This window comes from Arachis hypogaea, chromosome 11, assembly GCF_003086295.3.
Source record: "Arachis hypogaea cultivar Tifrunner chromosome 11, arahy.Tifrunner.gnm2.J5K5, whole genome shotgun sequence".
In the NCBI taxonomy this organism is placed as follows: Eukaryota; Viridiplantae; Streptophyta; class Magnoliopsida; order Fabales; family Fabaceae; genus Arachis; species Arachis hypogaea.
Genome location: NC_092046.1, coordinates 138472792 through 138487809, shown reverse-complemented (window position 1 = coordinate 138487809; position 15018 = coordinate 138472792). Strand labels below are relative to the sequence as shown.

Sequence of the window (15018 nt, the reverse complement as noted above, 5' to 3'; positions counted from 1 at the left end):
ACCCACGAAAAACCTCTTATGAAGAAGATTGAATCATCTCCTTATTGGGCTCAGTTTATGGGCTTCACTATTCAAGGCCCAATAAAAGAGAAAACTCTAGACTTCAGTCAATAACGTTGTTATGAAATTGTTATGGACTCAGGGGTCTTCGCTTGATGCTTTCTGCCGTCGTCTGCAGCTTGGTTCGTGATACACCTTTGTCCTTTCTTCCACTGCGCTGACCACCTGTGACGGCCTCTGCCGATTCTCTTACGCGTAGCGTTTTCTTTTGTCTGGATTGTTTCCGGTGGAGTGGGTGTGCCCAGCCCATTTCCTTGACCAAAAGAAAAAAAAGAAGAGCTCACTCTTTTTTGGCGGTAGAAGGAGCTTCTCAAGGTAATTCCTCAGCTAAAATTTAAACTTTTACTTCTTCCCTATTTTATATTTTTATATTCCTTAGTTTCATCCATTCTGCATTTTCTCTGTAAAGGTTTTTTTATAATTATTTTAATAAACAGTGTGCGCAGTATTTGGCTGGCTATTCGATGAAGTGGTATGATTTTGAGTTTCTTTTCATCCAAAAGTCGTAACCTTTTGGCTCGAGCTTTTCATTCTGGTAAGCGTTTCTTAAACCCAAGTTCTGGAGATATTGTTTTCAGAGCTATTTGTGTTAACTTGAAGCATAGGAGATGGAGTGTGTTGGAGCGACTATCCCCCAAGCTCACCAGCTCCTTGGTGAGCCGAGTTGTTTGCGAGTTCCAGAACTCGCCACAGTTGGCTTTAGATTTTTATAACTGGGTTGGAGGGTTGTTCCCTCACTCATTAGATTCCTGTTGCACTTTGGTTCATGTGCTGGTGAAGTCAAGAAGATTTGATGAGGCATTATTTCTTCTGAGAAACTTGATTACTGAAGAGGGCACTCCTCCATTGATGTTGTTGGAAGTATTGATAGAGAGTTATGGAAGATGTTGCTCTAGTATTGCGGCTTTTGATGCATTGGTGAGGGCTTGTACTCAGGTTGGGGATACTGAAGGTGCTTATGATGTCATCTATAATTTAAGGAGCCGGGGTTGTTTCATTACTATTCATGCTTGGAATAATTTCCTAAATCACTTGGTGCAATTGAATGAAATCGATAGGTTTTGGAATTTGTATAGAGGAATGGGTTCTTTTGGTTACATGGAAAATGTGAATACTTTTAATTTGGTTATCTATGCTCTGTGTAAGGAATGCCGACTAGTGGAAGCTATTTCAGTGTTATATAGGATGATGAAGGGTGGAATTTTCCCCAATGTAGTCTCATTTAACATAATCATAGACGCGGCTTGCAAGATTGGCAACTTGGGTCTTTTCTTGAAACTTTTTAAAAAGATGACCATGATGTCAGGGGATTTTGTTTGGCCCAATTCTGTTACTTACAACTCCATAATCAACGGATTCTGCAAGAATGGGAAATTATTACTTGCAGAAGAGATGCTTCATAAAATGGTCAAGACAGGTATAGAGCCGAGTGTTCGAACATATGCTACTTTGATAGATGGTTATGCTAGGTGGGGAAGTTTGGAGGAGGCACTGAGGCTCTGTGATGTAATGGTGGAAAGGGGATTGGTCCCTAATAATGTTGTTTACAATTCGATTTTACATTGGTTTTATCGTGAAGGAAGTATTGAGGAAGCTTCTTTGCTACTAGCTGACATGATTGATAAGCATATATGCCCTGATCAGTACTCTTATGCAATCCTTACCAAAGGCCTTTGCAGAAATGGATATCTGACTGAAGCTCTTAAGCTTCATAGCCAGATTTTAGAACATAACCTAATACAGGATTCTTTTTCTCATAACATACTTCTTAACTATATATGCAAAAGGAAAAACATGGCGGTAGCCAAGCAACTATTGGGCAGCATGATTACCCGTGGCCTGGCTCCTGATGTTTATACATACGGAACTGTGATTGATGGATATTGTAAACTAGGTAACACAAACGACGCGCTTCAAATTTTTGATTGGATGATAAAGATGGATGAGAAGCCTAACTTGACAATATACAATTCTGTCATTAATGGTCTGTGTAAAATGGCCTCAATAGATGCTGTAGAATACATAGTTGATGAATTGCGAAAGAGAAGATTATTTGATGCAACGACCTTTAATACCTTAATTAGTGGATATTGCACTGGCGGACAGATTGATAAAGTGTTTAATTTGATTATCGAAATGAAGAGCTTGGGAATTTCTGCGAATAGAGTCACGTATAATACACTGATAAACCTTCTCTGCAAGTGTGGTTGCGAGGAAGAAGCAAAAGAATTGATGAAGATGATGATTGTCCAGGGTATTCATCCTGATTTTGTAACATACACTACACTTGTTACTCACTTCATCAAGACATGTAGTCCTGATGAGGTGATTGCATTGCATGACTACATGATTCTAAAGGGAGTAGTCCCTCACCAGAAAACATATGATACCGTTGTAGCACCACTTCTTTTAGAAGAAGGAAGAAAGAAAAAGTCATAATACATGTATAGCAGTGTAAAAGGTTGTTCGGTCTCACAGTTTGTCACTTTTCCATTTTTTTTTTTAACATTAACAGATCATACCATTCATTCTTTGGTGTACCAACCACATTTCTGTCAATTCATGTTATTTCATTTTAATTTTGATGTCCTACATTAGCTTATCTTTTCTTAATTATATATTGTACACTGGAAGTGCATTTTGCTAATTTTTGATACATAAATTGATATGCAGCTTGATTTATTATGTATGATTTATAAATAAAAATATATTTTTTGAATAGTCTCAACAAACCAATTGAGGTAACATAGCTCTTATTGCTGGATTTTGATTCTTGAATAACGTCATTTTTTTTTTTTAGCCATTCATTAATGTAAAGAGCCTTCTATATTTATGCGCTTAGCTGGAGGATTGTGAGCCAGTGAGCCACTGTATTTTCTATGGGAAAAATATATTTATATTCTTTGATGTTAGAAACTTAGAATATTTACTCGATAAAGTAGAATGTAACAATGATGAGGGATTTAAATAATTTATACAAGCATGATTCCTTTTTCATAAATTTATCAAAAAGAATAGGTCACATTTCAGATAATAAAATTATAGTATATGTTAATATAATTACCGCTGATAGCAGTTATTGCAACATTTAGACATTTTTAAAATAAGATAAAATTAGAGAAAAATAAAAATTAGCCAATAAGTAGTCAACATGCATTTTGGACGTACAGTTCTAAAAATTCGAGTGTGTAGTTTTTGGAAGTTTTAGATGTGCAAACTTTACATAAATAATTATAAACTAGTAACTATGCATAATAGAATAAAATGACAGTTATAACTAACTCAGATATAATCACATTCTGAGATGTAGTAATTCTAAAAATAATCGCTGCATATTTATTTTTGACCTGGTAATAGTAGGAAAGCATAAATTGCTGAAAGCCTTTGAACAAAATTACACAGATCTCATGTAAACCAAAATAAGAGCACACCACATGTATTAACTAGTTGATTCTAGCTACTAGCTAGGTCTGGCTGTATTAATAAGAGTCAATTACACAGTATAACAAAATGATCATAATTCATAAGGTCATGCATGAGACAATTAACATAGGCTATTAAATGCACAACATACAAGCTTAACCTACTCTCTCTCTCTCTCTCTCTCTCTCTCTCTCTCTCTCTCTCTCTCTCTCTCTCTCTCTCTCTCTCTCTCTCTCTCTCTCTCTCTCTCTCTCTCAATTGAACAAGTTATTTAAAGATTAGATTTCACTTAATTTTTTTTCAAGTTAATTTAAGTGAATCTTTATGAAGCATAAAGTTTTAGTGCTAAATTTTAATTGTTTTTAATATTTGCATTTTTTTATTTCAAACATCTTATTTTATTTAATTTTAGTTTTGTTAAAATTAATTTTTTTCCCAACATATTCATTTTTCTATTATTATTATTTTCTTTTAAATAACAGCAACAATCATAATTATAGGAACCATAATGGTAATTAGTGTTTAATAGTAAAAATAATAGAAGAATAATAAAAGAAAAAAATAATATTCCGAGAAAAGATTTAAAGAATAAAAAAATGTTTGAAAAAATATTTAATTTTAATTAAAATATAAAAATATGGCAATAAAATCTAGAAACAAAATAAAACTTAACCCAAAACTAACAAAAGGACAACAAAGAATAGTTTACCCATAAATTAATGCAAATAGGGAATTTGCTGGATTTCTGATTTTCTGATTTCATGAGTTAATTTTATTGATGGTTAATTTATTTAATTTATTGAATGCTGGAAAGATTCTGAATTCAATTTAATTTTCATTCTGAGTTTGGAATTGGATTCAATTTAGTTTTGAGTTGTTTATGTGTTGAAAAAGTGGCGTTATTCTTTACAATAAAGGGTACCTGAAGCCTACAGTGCGATGAGTGAATCCATGTTTATGGCTGTTGCGTTAAACCCTCCCAAAAACCCTTCAAAATCAACCTCACACCCGCTCTTCCGCCTCCCCCAACCTCCTCCGCACTCACTTTCAAACCAAACAACAATTTCGCCACACTCTCCGCCGCCGCACAACCACAACAACAAGAACACGCCCCTCTGCTCGACACTCTTCGCAACAGCACACGCAAGAACCAAGTGCTCCAATCCATCAGAACCACCTCCCCCTTCAACTGCCTCTCCGAAACAAATCTTCACCATACGGTTCCTGCCCTCACCTCCAAAACCAGGGGAAAGGTGCATATTTCCTTCTTTAATCCCTCTCCAATTTATCTACTCCTTAATACAAATGAATGGAAGTTGAGATTTCTAGTAAAATTGCAACAGTAATATAAAAGCAAAAACATTGTACTAAAAAAAAAATCATTTGAAAAATTGATGAATTTGGTTACTTGTGGTCTTATGGCACAGGTTAGAGACATATATGATAGTGGAGAGTACCTTGTTTTGGTTACTACTGATCGCCAAAGTGCATTTGATAGAATTCTTGCTTCAATTCCCTTCAAGGGACAGGTTTTGTGTTCTTATTCTCTATCCTTGTTCTTTGTATGAACAGTTTACTTGGTTGATCATGGATCACACTCAATGTTCTTTATTCCCACTTGCAGGTTCTTAACCAGACAAGCTTGTGGTGGTTTGAGAGAACCCATCATATAACTGCTAATGCCGTTGTGTCCACTCCTGATCCTAATGTTACCATAGCAAAGAAATATTCTGTTTTCCCTGTTGAGTTTGTTGGTGAGTATTTTGTTAATTGGTATTTTGGATTGGTGCTTGCATACACATTTTATCAAATGATTTCAATGGCTATGAATTGGCATATATGTTTGGTATAAGTTGTGGAGGAGGAGTTAGTTTACTGGAAATGATAGCTTGAAAAGTACGATAGAAATAGAATATATTTTTCCGAAGCAACTGGGATAGAAGTAAACATTGCAGTAATCATTAAGTGCTCTACGTTTATTCACGCTACCCAAACTTCAACATGCTATGCTCATTCTTTATTCATGTTGCTATCAATATTGTCAAAATATTTTCTTTACAAAAGCGGAGATGAGGATTCCAGAAACTGTTTGTTGACACTTTATTACTGTTGGTTTGTAGCTAGAGGGTTTGTGATCGGAAGTACTGATACTTCATTATGGACAGTCTACAATAAAGGCATCCGGAACTATTGTGGCAATGCCCTCCCAGATGGTGAGGTCCCTATATTTTTTGTTTTGCATTCTTACAATTGTTTGTCTCTTTATTTAATAGGCTATAATGTTATATAACACATAACAGGTTTGGTTAAAAACCAAAAGCTGGCTGAAAATATACTCATACCTACAACCAAAGCTGCAGATCATGATGTTCCTGTAACTCCAGATGAGGTATTATTCCTTGTACTCTCATCTGCATCTATCTTTTCAATACAATTAGTTACAGTGAAAGACTAGTTTTAGAGACCAAAGGAATGAATAGGCAGATCAAATAATGTTGCACGAATAAGAAATAATAGGTAGATCTATCTTATTATGATGTTTTTTTCTTCCTTCTTTTTTTAAAAAAGACAGAGTCAATGTTTTTCTTCATGTGGATAAGATTATTTTCTTAAGAACCTAGTTCATATCATACAGTACATTTGCTTCTTGATACTAGTGAGGTTATGATTAATGATGGATAATATTTTTACTATTTTTTAATAGTTTTCTTTTATCTAACCTTCTCAATTCTTTTTATAATCTATTTCCCTTGCAGATTATAGAAAGGGGATTAATGACAAGAGCTGATTATGAGGAAGTCAGCAAAAAAGCTTTAAGTCTATTTGAATACGGTCAGGTAATTAAGCATTTTATCATGTCATTTGTAAATTTTGTGAATGAAAAAAAATAACAACATGCCTTCTCAATGTATCCCAAGACAGTAACGACACATTCTCAATGTATGTGCTATCTGTTATTTGGATTATAGAGATGAATAGATGGTGTACACTTATTTTTCAATGAAAATTTCTAACTTGTCCATGTATTTTTTTCAATAATGCCTTACTGGAACAAAAGTATAAATACCATCTCCTTGTGATGAGTGGAAAGCTTATCTTTATTATTGTTGTGATGCAATTTGACTTTTGACATTGGCTTGCTTTGATAAAATTTGAATTTCCAGCGTGTGGCTTCAGAACATGGCCTTATATTGGTTGACACAAAGTATGGATTTGGGAAGGCAGAGGACGGTTCAATTATGTTGACTGATAAGGTTCAGTGAATCCCTGATGTTTATTAGATTCTGAAATGCACTCCACACAATTTATGAATATAGAATAAGGTTTCATTTTTGAAAATTATAGGTGCACACTCCTGATCCAAGTAGATATTGGATTGCCAATTCTTATCTTGAGCGCTTTCAAAATGGTTTGGAGCCTGAAAATGTTGATAAGGTGCTCTATATATTTTATTTTTTTGCTTAAAGGTTTAGGAATATGTTAGCTTATTCTAAATTACTAGTTTTTGTTCTCTTCATTCATAAAATATGGACAATTAAATAATCTGTTGATTTTTAAAAAATAAATTTTTAGGAGTTCTTGAGGCTGTGGTTCAAAAATCACTGCAACCCTTATGAAGATGAGGTATTTTTATTTTATGCTTGTAATTAACTAGATGTATGCTTTAATAAGGTTTCAAATCACACTAACGAATCTTGTTCAGGTTCTTCCTGAAGCTCCTGAAGATCTTGTTTGCGAATTGTCTTGGCGGTATTTCTAAACTTCCTCCTTTTTTTCCACTTGATATGAGCTTCTTTGTGATAAATACACAGATAAATTGCCTATAGAATCATGTGTTTCTTGGTTTTAGGAACCAGAATTGCTTGAATTAATCATTCAATTTTTACACAAGGATGCTTCAACCATGGTTTTGGTTGCATGGCACGTCTGTCATGTCTAATCCTCATTCAAATAGATCTATCTGCTGCTTTATTTCTCCAAACCAACGTGTAATCTTATCGTTATACTAATTCTGTTGGACAGATACATTTTCTTGTATGAGACTATAACAAAATCAAAGTTTGAGGTGCTGCAGTCTGAGGTAATCCATATGTTTCAACATTTTGTTTTGGCTATCTATTATCTGATAAAGTCATAGGAATATAACTCCATTTCCTTTTGCAGGAGCCAATACATGAGCAAATATCACGAAATGTTGCATCTGCACTAGCATCTTTGAAGTAGCTTGGGAATGTCGAGACTTTTTCAATTATGTATTCTATAGACCCCTTTCTGAGGATATATTTAAAACTTACAAGCAGCAGAAATTCTACCAAGAAGTGTTTTTTTAAATAAAAGAAATTATATAAATAAAGCTTAAAACCAAAAGACAGATGAACATTTAACTCATAGAAATCATGCTTGGTCTTTGCCAATTGCGCCATGTATTTAACTTGTATACTTGTCAACCAAACCGATGTCTTTGGCACACATTGTTACTGAATAACGAATGATGAATAGTTCATTAACTTATGTCACATTGCTCTGGATCTTTCTTTCTTCTTATACTCTCTCTCTTCACATGAAGTCTCAGGGAATATTGCTCTGCTTCTTTGCTTGGTAATATAACTATGATCAATCATCTTTGTAGTTTAGGGAATTTTTTTATCTTAATTTTTAAGGTTAAATAGGCATATTTTGAAGGATAGCAAAGCCATCCTTTTTTTTGGGTATTGATATCAAAGTCATCTTTATTCAATTAGTTTTCCTTTTGGATTAACAAATTAATTGAGAAGACAAAAAGATGGATGGAGATTCAGTGAACTTAATAGGATTTTGGGGTAGTCCAGCTGTTCTAAGAGTGAAGTGGGCACTAGCAGTTAAAGGAATAGAGTGCCAATATGTGGAAGAAGATCTCAGCAACAACAAGAGTGACATGCTCCTTAAATACAACCCTGTCTACAAAAAGGTACATGTTCTTGTGCACCAGGGTAAGCCCCTTGCTGAATCACTACTCATTCTTGATTATATTGATGAGACTTGGAAGCAAAACCCTCTTCTTCCACATTCTCCTTATGAAAGGGCCTAGGTAAGATTCTGGTCCAAATTCGTTGATGACAAGGTAAGAGAGTTGCAACTCCATATTTAGTATCAATCATTTATAGAACTGAGAAAAATAGTTTTAGAGACTATTATGAATTATCAAATCCTCTGAATCATTTAGTTACTAAAAACACTAAAAGCATTTATTTTTAGTAAAGATATATTCAGACACAAAATATAGAATTTTTCTGTGTGTGCTATGAGAGCAGATAAATGCTCATACTCTTGACTATTTATTGTCTTAGTTTGATGTTAGTTTTTTTTTATTAATATTTTTATTTTACCTGTAATGCTTATGTGCAAGACAATTAATTAATGAGAGCAAGAATAATGATTTATTCTCCATACACTTAAGAATAACTCCAAAATATAGAGACAAAAATATGACCTAAAATTGTGTCTCTGTCTTTATTACTAGATTTTAGACATATTACAAATTGCACAAATTTCTATAAATAAGTGGTTATAATTAAATGTGGAGTCAAAATTGTGTACTTCACAAAGATGATAGAATTTCTTATTACAAATGAAGGATAATTTTAAAAAATGTTACGTATTTATTCATGAAAAATCAGCTTTATGTATATATATATATATATATATATATATATATATATATATATATATATATATATATATATATATATGTTATCAGTCTAAAATCAGTCCAAGCATTTTGAACACAATGATGCACCATGTAATTAAGATCATTGGATTATGTTAAAAAAAATTCAACGGTTGAGATGATATTAATTTAAAACTTTTTAAAAATTAAATCAAAGGATATAATATGTTTCAAAATTCTAAAAAGACCCATCCTCTTCCTTAGAGTAAAACAAAACCCTCCCTGCCTGTCTGCTGATCTGGGTAAGGCAGATTAAAACGAAATCCTACTCTGTCTCTGTGTGCTATTCTGGGAAATGCTTCCTTGGACGAATGCCGACGACATCATCCCGAATGCCAGCGTTACCAATGTTAGTGCCAAGAATGCCATGACACCGATGTTGTCGAGGACAATGGTGAAGGGGAAGAGCAAGATTACATGGTTTAGGTGACAAGAAGACACGGATGGGGATATAATCATGTGTTACTGTGGTCATTGACGCCCCGTTGGTGGTTTCGAGCTCCTTCTCGAATCTCGTAAGAATTTTTTCAATGCCAATTTCTGAGAAATCACTTGTTAGATCTCAGTAGAACTACACTCAAGATTGTAATTACTATAATATAGAAAGCAAATTCAACAAAATCACAATTGCAGATTGTACGATAACAATTTTTTGTGTGCAAAGATTTAATTCTGGAAATTTTATGCTATATTACTGGAAGAAGGTTTAAAATAAGAATTTACATAGTACTTGCATTCAATTTCTGATTATGTGGATATAAAAGGGAGCTTCATGGGTTGCAATTTTGTTGATTTTTTCATTATGATTCTATTGTTTGTAGAAGACGTTAATTACTTTATTGTGATTTTTCTCCTTTGTGTTAGAATAAATTGTAAATTTCTATGATTACCTACCTGCCTTGTTTCAATAGTTAAATATGAACAGTTAAATATGACAGCAAAACTATTCTGGTCAACTCCTTTGAGCCTTGCCATGGAAATTTGAAAGTCCACTACTCTTGAAATATATCCCCTCTGACCATTATGTCCCAAATGCTTCTTACTATTCAGAGAACTAGGAAAAATAACTAAATGCATGAGCATTAAGCTTGGTTCAGTATTCTCTCATTTTGACTTATTGGCTTGTTTTTACTTTTGTGTGGTTTAGGTCTATTAAACTTCTAATTTGGTGAGTCTAAGTTAAGTCCATGACAATAGAGGCATCAGAATCAAGAGTGAAATTTCATTCACCAATGGAGATTGGGAGCAGGTGGTCATAAAACCTTTTAGCATATTTTTGTTTCATTCTACTAATAAACTTTTGGCACAGCTGGAGCCTGAATTCCAACCACCAATATCAGAAGTGGTTCAAGTCTTAGTACGGTTGGTGCAGCGAGCCAACATGAGCAGGCAAACTACATTTGGATCTGATCAAGGAGGATCCAATTGAGGGAGTGATGTACCCGCCATATATGATGATATGTGAATGGGAACATAATCCTTGTGTCATTCTTGAAAAGAAATGTAGTTATCACTATCTTCTGATGTACTAAGAAAATGGATGAAAGAATGTCTCAATTGTTATTTTATTGAATAATTTTATTTTATTTGAGCTAAAGAGTTCAGTTTTGTTATTAGTGAACCTAGATGATTCTTTTTGTTCCATTTTTTATTTTTTATTATATTGAATTGGTTGTTTATAATGTTATGTGTATAGCTGAATTCAATAAATTTGGATAACTTTTTTCTTTGGCCAAGAAACTTGCTCTTTTTTCCTTGTGAAAATCATATTGGATTTCTTGCAACTTTGAGGTTGATATCTGAAGAATTATTACTTTCATGCATATATATTAATGACATCTTCCAAATTTTTTAGCTATATTCTTTAGGTTTTCATATGGTTAGTAGCTTTGGTTTAGACGAATCTTTGACAGACATAAAACTTTCTTGTCATGAAATTGTACTTGAAAAGCTTTTGATTATTGCATAACTGATTTGAATGGCAATTTAGCATGGCATAAAGCTTCGATGGTTGAATTGGAGGTAAAATATTAACCAAAGTTTTCTTGATATGGTGTAGGATGTAAGATCAAAACACAAAAAAATCATACAAAACTGTATATTGTAAGTATAAAAAGAATGGTTAAGTTTCTTCATCAATTTTTCATCATTTAGATTCCACGAAGGATTCAATATAAAGCAATATTGAAGACTTGCAATATGATTAACTAAAAGTCTAAAATAAATTATTCATTCATCGGTAACAACTTAATGTATAAAAAACTACTTAAAAGCAATTCGGAAAAGAAAATATCAATGATACATCATACTTCATCCAAATTATACTAGCATCAAATCTTATAAAAGAAGACAGCATGGTCAAAAGGCACCACCAGAAAGCGGCCCTTTTAGGCACAATAGTGTGTATATGATTTTCCTAGAAGAATTTCAAAAGCTTCTATATTTTTTACCGATCCTACTTTCACCCTGCTATTATACACAAATGCAAAATTAGATCTCATTGTAGATAGATAGCTAGAAAAATGCAAAACTACAAAATAGGAGAGAAAATAAACATATTTAGCATAACCATTAAAAAGCATTTTTCAATTTTGATCAAGTATCGACCCCTTTTTAAATGTCATCTTCACATGAAGTCCTTCTTGCTTTGTTGTCCCTATCCCAATATGCAGGCATGTATTTGTCAAGAGATAGTTTCCCACTAAATGATTCAAGTGGCTCTTCTAACAGAAGACCGCTGTAATGTTGCTGCATCTACAAACTCGTGTCCATGACCATGTCACCGTTCAGTATACAAAGAACCTTGAATAAACAAGTAGAAACAATTTTTGAAACAGTTAGGCACTTAGGCAGAGAACACAACCTCAAATGTCAGAGCTTCTATCCTGTCCTATAAATATTCTGCCCTGTCAGAGATCCGACTACTATGGAAAGAAATCCATAGGAATAATCTAGTTCCAAATTACACATTTTGGTACACTGCTAACTTTGCTAACAAATTTTGAACTACAAAAAATTATTAAGAATATGTTTATTATATAAATCAAATACAAGATTGAGTCAGGCCAGTTCAAAATTATTCTGTTACATCACAAACGGACCAGGCATAATTTTAAAGAAACATAAACAAAGAAATTTAAACTCTTCTTTGATTGATGCAATGGATGGTTCTGCTCCGCCTCATCATCATCATTTGCCCCTAAGATTTAAGAGACATAAACACAGAAATTGAACTAGAACATCATGAACAGAAACATAAACACAGAAATTGAAATACCAAAATTTTTTAACCCTCATAAACAGAACCCAAAAAAATTCAAACAACCAAATAATCAGAACAAAACAAATAATTGAATGAAATGAATGAAATAAACTCATAAAAAATAATAAGTACAACAAAAAAACAATTGAATGAATTCAACGAAACAGATTCATACATCAAGAACATAAAAGGAACAAAAAAAAATGAAATCAATCAATGAAGCAAATTCATATATACCTAAGTCTGAGGCTCCATTGAAACTCTGGAAGTAGAGCACCACAGCGCTGACGACGATGCTGACTCGCTGAGACCCACGCCACCACTCTGAGGCTGAAGACGAATGACGCGAAGAGAGAAGAGAGATACTGAGAATGAATGAGACAATGAGGTACTGGGCTGAGGAGATGTAGAAAAATATCACAGCTTCTTTCCACCATTTTTTTTAATCGCTTTAAGTTCTTAATTGAAAAATTCTATGCAATTGACAAATCTAGGAACTCATTAATCAAACCCTAAATCAACTTCCAAACACAACTCACACTATTAACTCTACATTGACAAGTAAAAATATGATTTTACTTTTCATAACATCGAAAAATCAAGTTAGAAATGAAGCACAATGTTGAGAGAGGAAACCTGAATTATAGCTCCAATTGAACAGAGCAGAGCTTCAGGCGGCGGCGGCGGTGAAGAAAGACACAGTCACGGTGGCAGAGGATGGAGAAAAATGTGGACTTAGGGTTGAATGGAGTGTGTACGAAGAGAAGCAAAAACGAAAGGAATTTGTGGTAAATGTAAAAAAATAATAATTACTATTAAACTCCCATATGAGGCATATTTATAAATTATTATTTGTGCACATCAGAAAAGCTCAAAAGAGTTGATAGACAGACACTGTTTTCAGTATATATTTGTATTCTCATATGTATTATATGCAAGTTGTTGATTTAGTGGCTATTTTTTGTGGACACGAGTTAATTTAATTGTGTGTGACTTTTAACTCTTCACAGTGTATGCCAACGGTTGTGGCAGCATTTTCCAATGTAGGAGAAGAGCAACAGAAGGCGGCAGAAGAAGCTCGAGAGAATCTGAAGAAGCTTGAGGTTGGACTTGAGGGAAAACGCTTCTTTGGAGGTGATAACATTGGCTTTGTGGACATTGCTATTGGCTGGCTTCCATACTGGATCGGAATAGTTGAGGAAGTTGTGGCCATCAACCTTATTGATGCAGAGTAATGCCTAAGCTTTACTCATGGTTCCATGCTTTTATTGACATTCCAATTATCAAAGAACTCATGCCTCCTCGGCATAAATTGCTCCATAACACCAAGGCATTCCTTCAAGCGTAGACATCATCCCCTTTGAAGGGTATTTCCATTCACATATCGTATATTATATGTGATGCCATCTTACCAAGTTTATTGTTAGGACTAAAACTAGAACAACTAAGAATTAAAGAAGAATGTAATAAAAAAATGTCATTAATTCTTAGTTGTTCCAGAACTCGCCACAGTTGGCTTTAGATTTTTATAACTGGGTTGGAGGGTTGTTCCCTCACTCATTAGATTCCTATTGCACTTTGGTTCATGTGCTGGTGAAGTCAAGAAGATTCGATGAGGCATTATTTCTTCTGAGAAACTTGATTACTAAAGAGGGCACTCCTCCATTGGTGTTGTTGGAAGTATTGATAGAGAGTTATCGAAGATGTTGCTCTAGTATTACGGCTTTTGATGCATTGGTGAGGGCTTGTACTCAGGTTGGGGCTACTGAAAGTGCTTACGATGTCATCTATAATTTAAGGAGCCGGGATTGTTTCATTCTTATTCATGCTTGGAACAATTTCCTAAATCACTTGTTGCAATTGAGTGAAATCGATAGGTTTTGGAATTTGTGAAGGTTGTGGTAGGCTTAGAGAAGGGGGGGTTGAATCTATGCCTTCCTTTTTAGTTGCTGTTATGACCCTTTAAAACAAACTTTCAATTCTGATTCTGTTTGTACTTAGAAGCAGAAATTTATGAGATAATTTATTTTTGTCTCATGAATATCAGAAAACAGAACACAGCAGAGAAGAGAGAAGCTAACACCAGCATGTATTCTGGTTCGGTTGCCTTGTGCTATGCAACCTACATCCAGTCTCCTCCACAACAGTGAAAGAATTTTCACTATAGTTAATAGTATTACATACACCAATTTCACAGGATTGACCCAATCCTTTCACACTCAAGTTCTAACCTAACTTGACATTGGCTATGCTAATACCTAACTATTTCACTCTTAGTGCTAACCCAACTAAGAAAGGGATACCTCACAGGTACAAGATACAAGACATAAACATACCTAAAGAAATCTGAAATAACTCTAGGCTTTTCTCTCAAGTATATCACTCAGCCTTTTTTCACTCATGGCTTTTACTTGAGCTTTCTCACAATGCCTTTTCTCACAAGAAATTACAGAAAGATAAACTTAGAAAAGTACATTACAATCAGTAAAACATGAAGGAGATTGACTTCATCAGCAGCCTCTTTGCTATGTGCAAAACCAGATTCGCAAACCTCAGATACAGTTCT

At 33.9% G+C, this 15018-nt stretch overlaps 1 protein-coding gene and 2 pseudogenes across 1 annotated transcript; all 3 read left to right on the top strand.

Moving 5' to 3' along the window:
• Nucleotides 1-163: 163 nt before the first annotated feature.
• On the top strand, nucleotides 164-2837 carry LOC112724091 (uncharacterized). Its single transcript, XM_025775367.3, has 2 exons — nucleotides 164-375; nucleotides 498-2837. The coding sequence occupies exon 2, from the start codon at nucleotides 535-537 to the stop codon at nucleotides 2497-2499; it is 1965 nt and encodes a 654-aa protein (XP_025631152.1). The 5' UTR covers nucleotides 164-375; nucleotides 498-534; the 3' UTR covers nucleotides 2500-2837.
• Nucleotides 2838-4422: 1585 nt separating this feature from the next.
• On the top strand, nucleotides 4423-7999 carry LOC112721980 (phosphoribosylaminoimidazole-succinocarboxamide synthase, chloroplastic-like; annotated as a pseudogene).
• Nucleotides 8000-8266: 267 nt separating this feature from the next.
• Nucleotides 8267-14345, top strand: LOC112721978 (glutathione transferase GST 23-like; annotated as a pseudogene).
• Nucleotides 14346-15018: the final 673 nt, after the last annotated feature.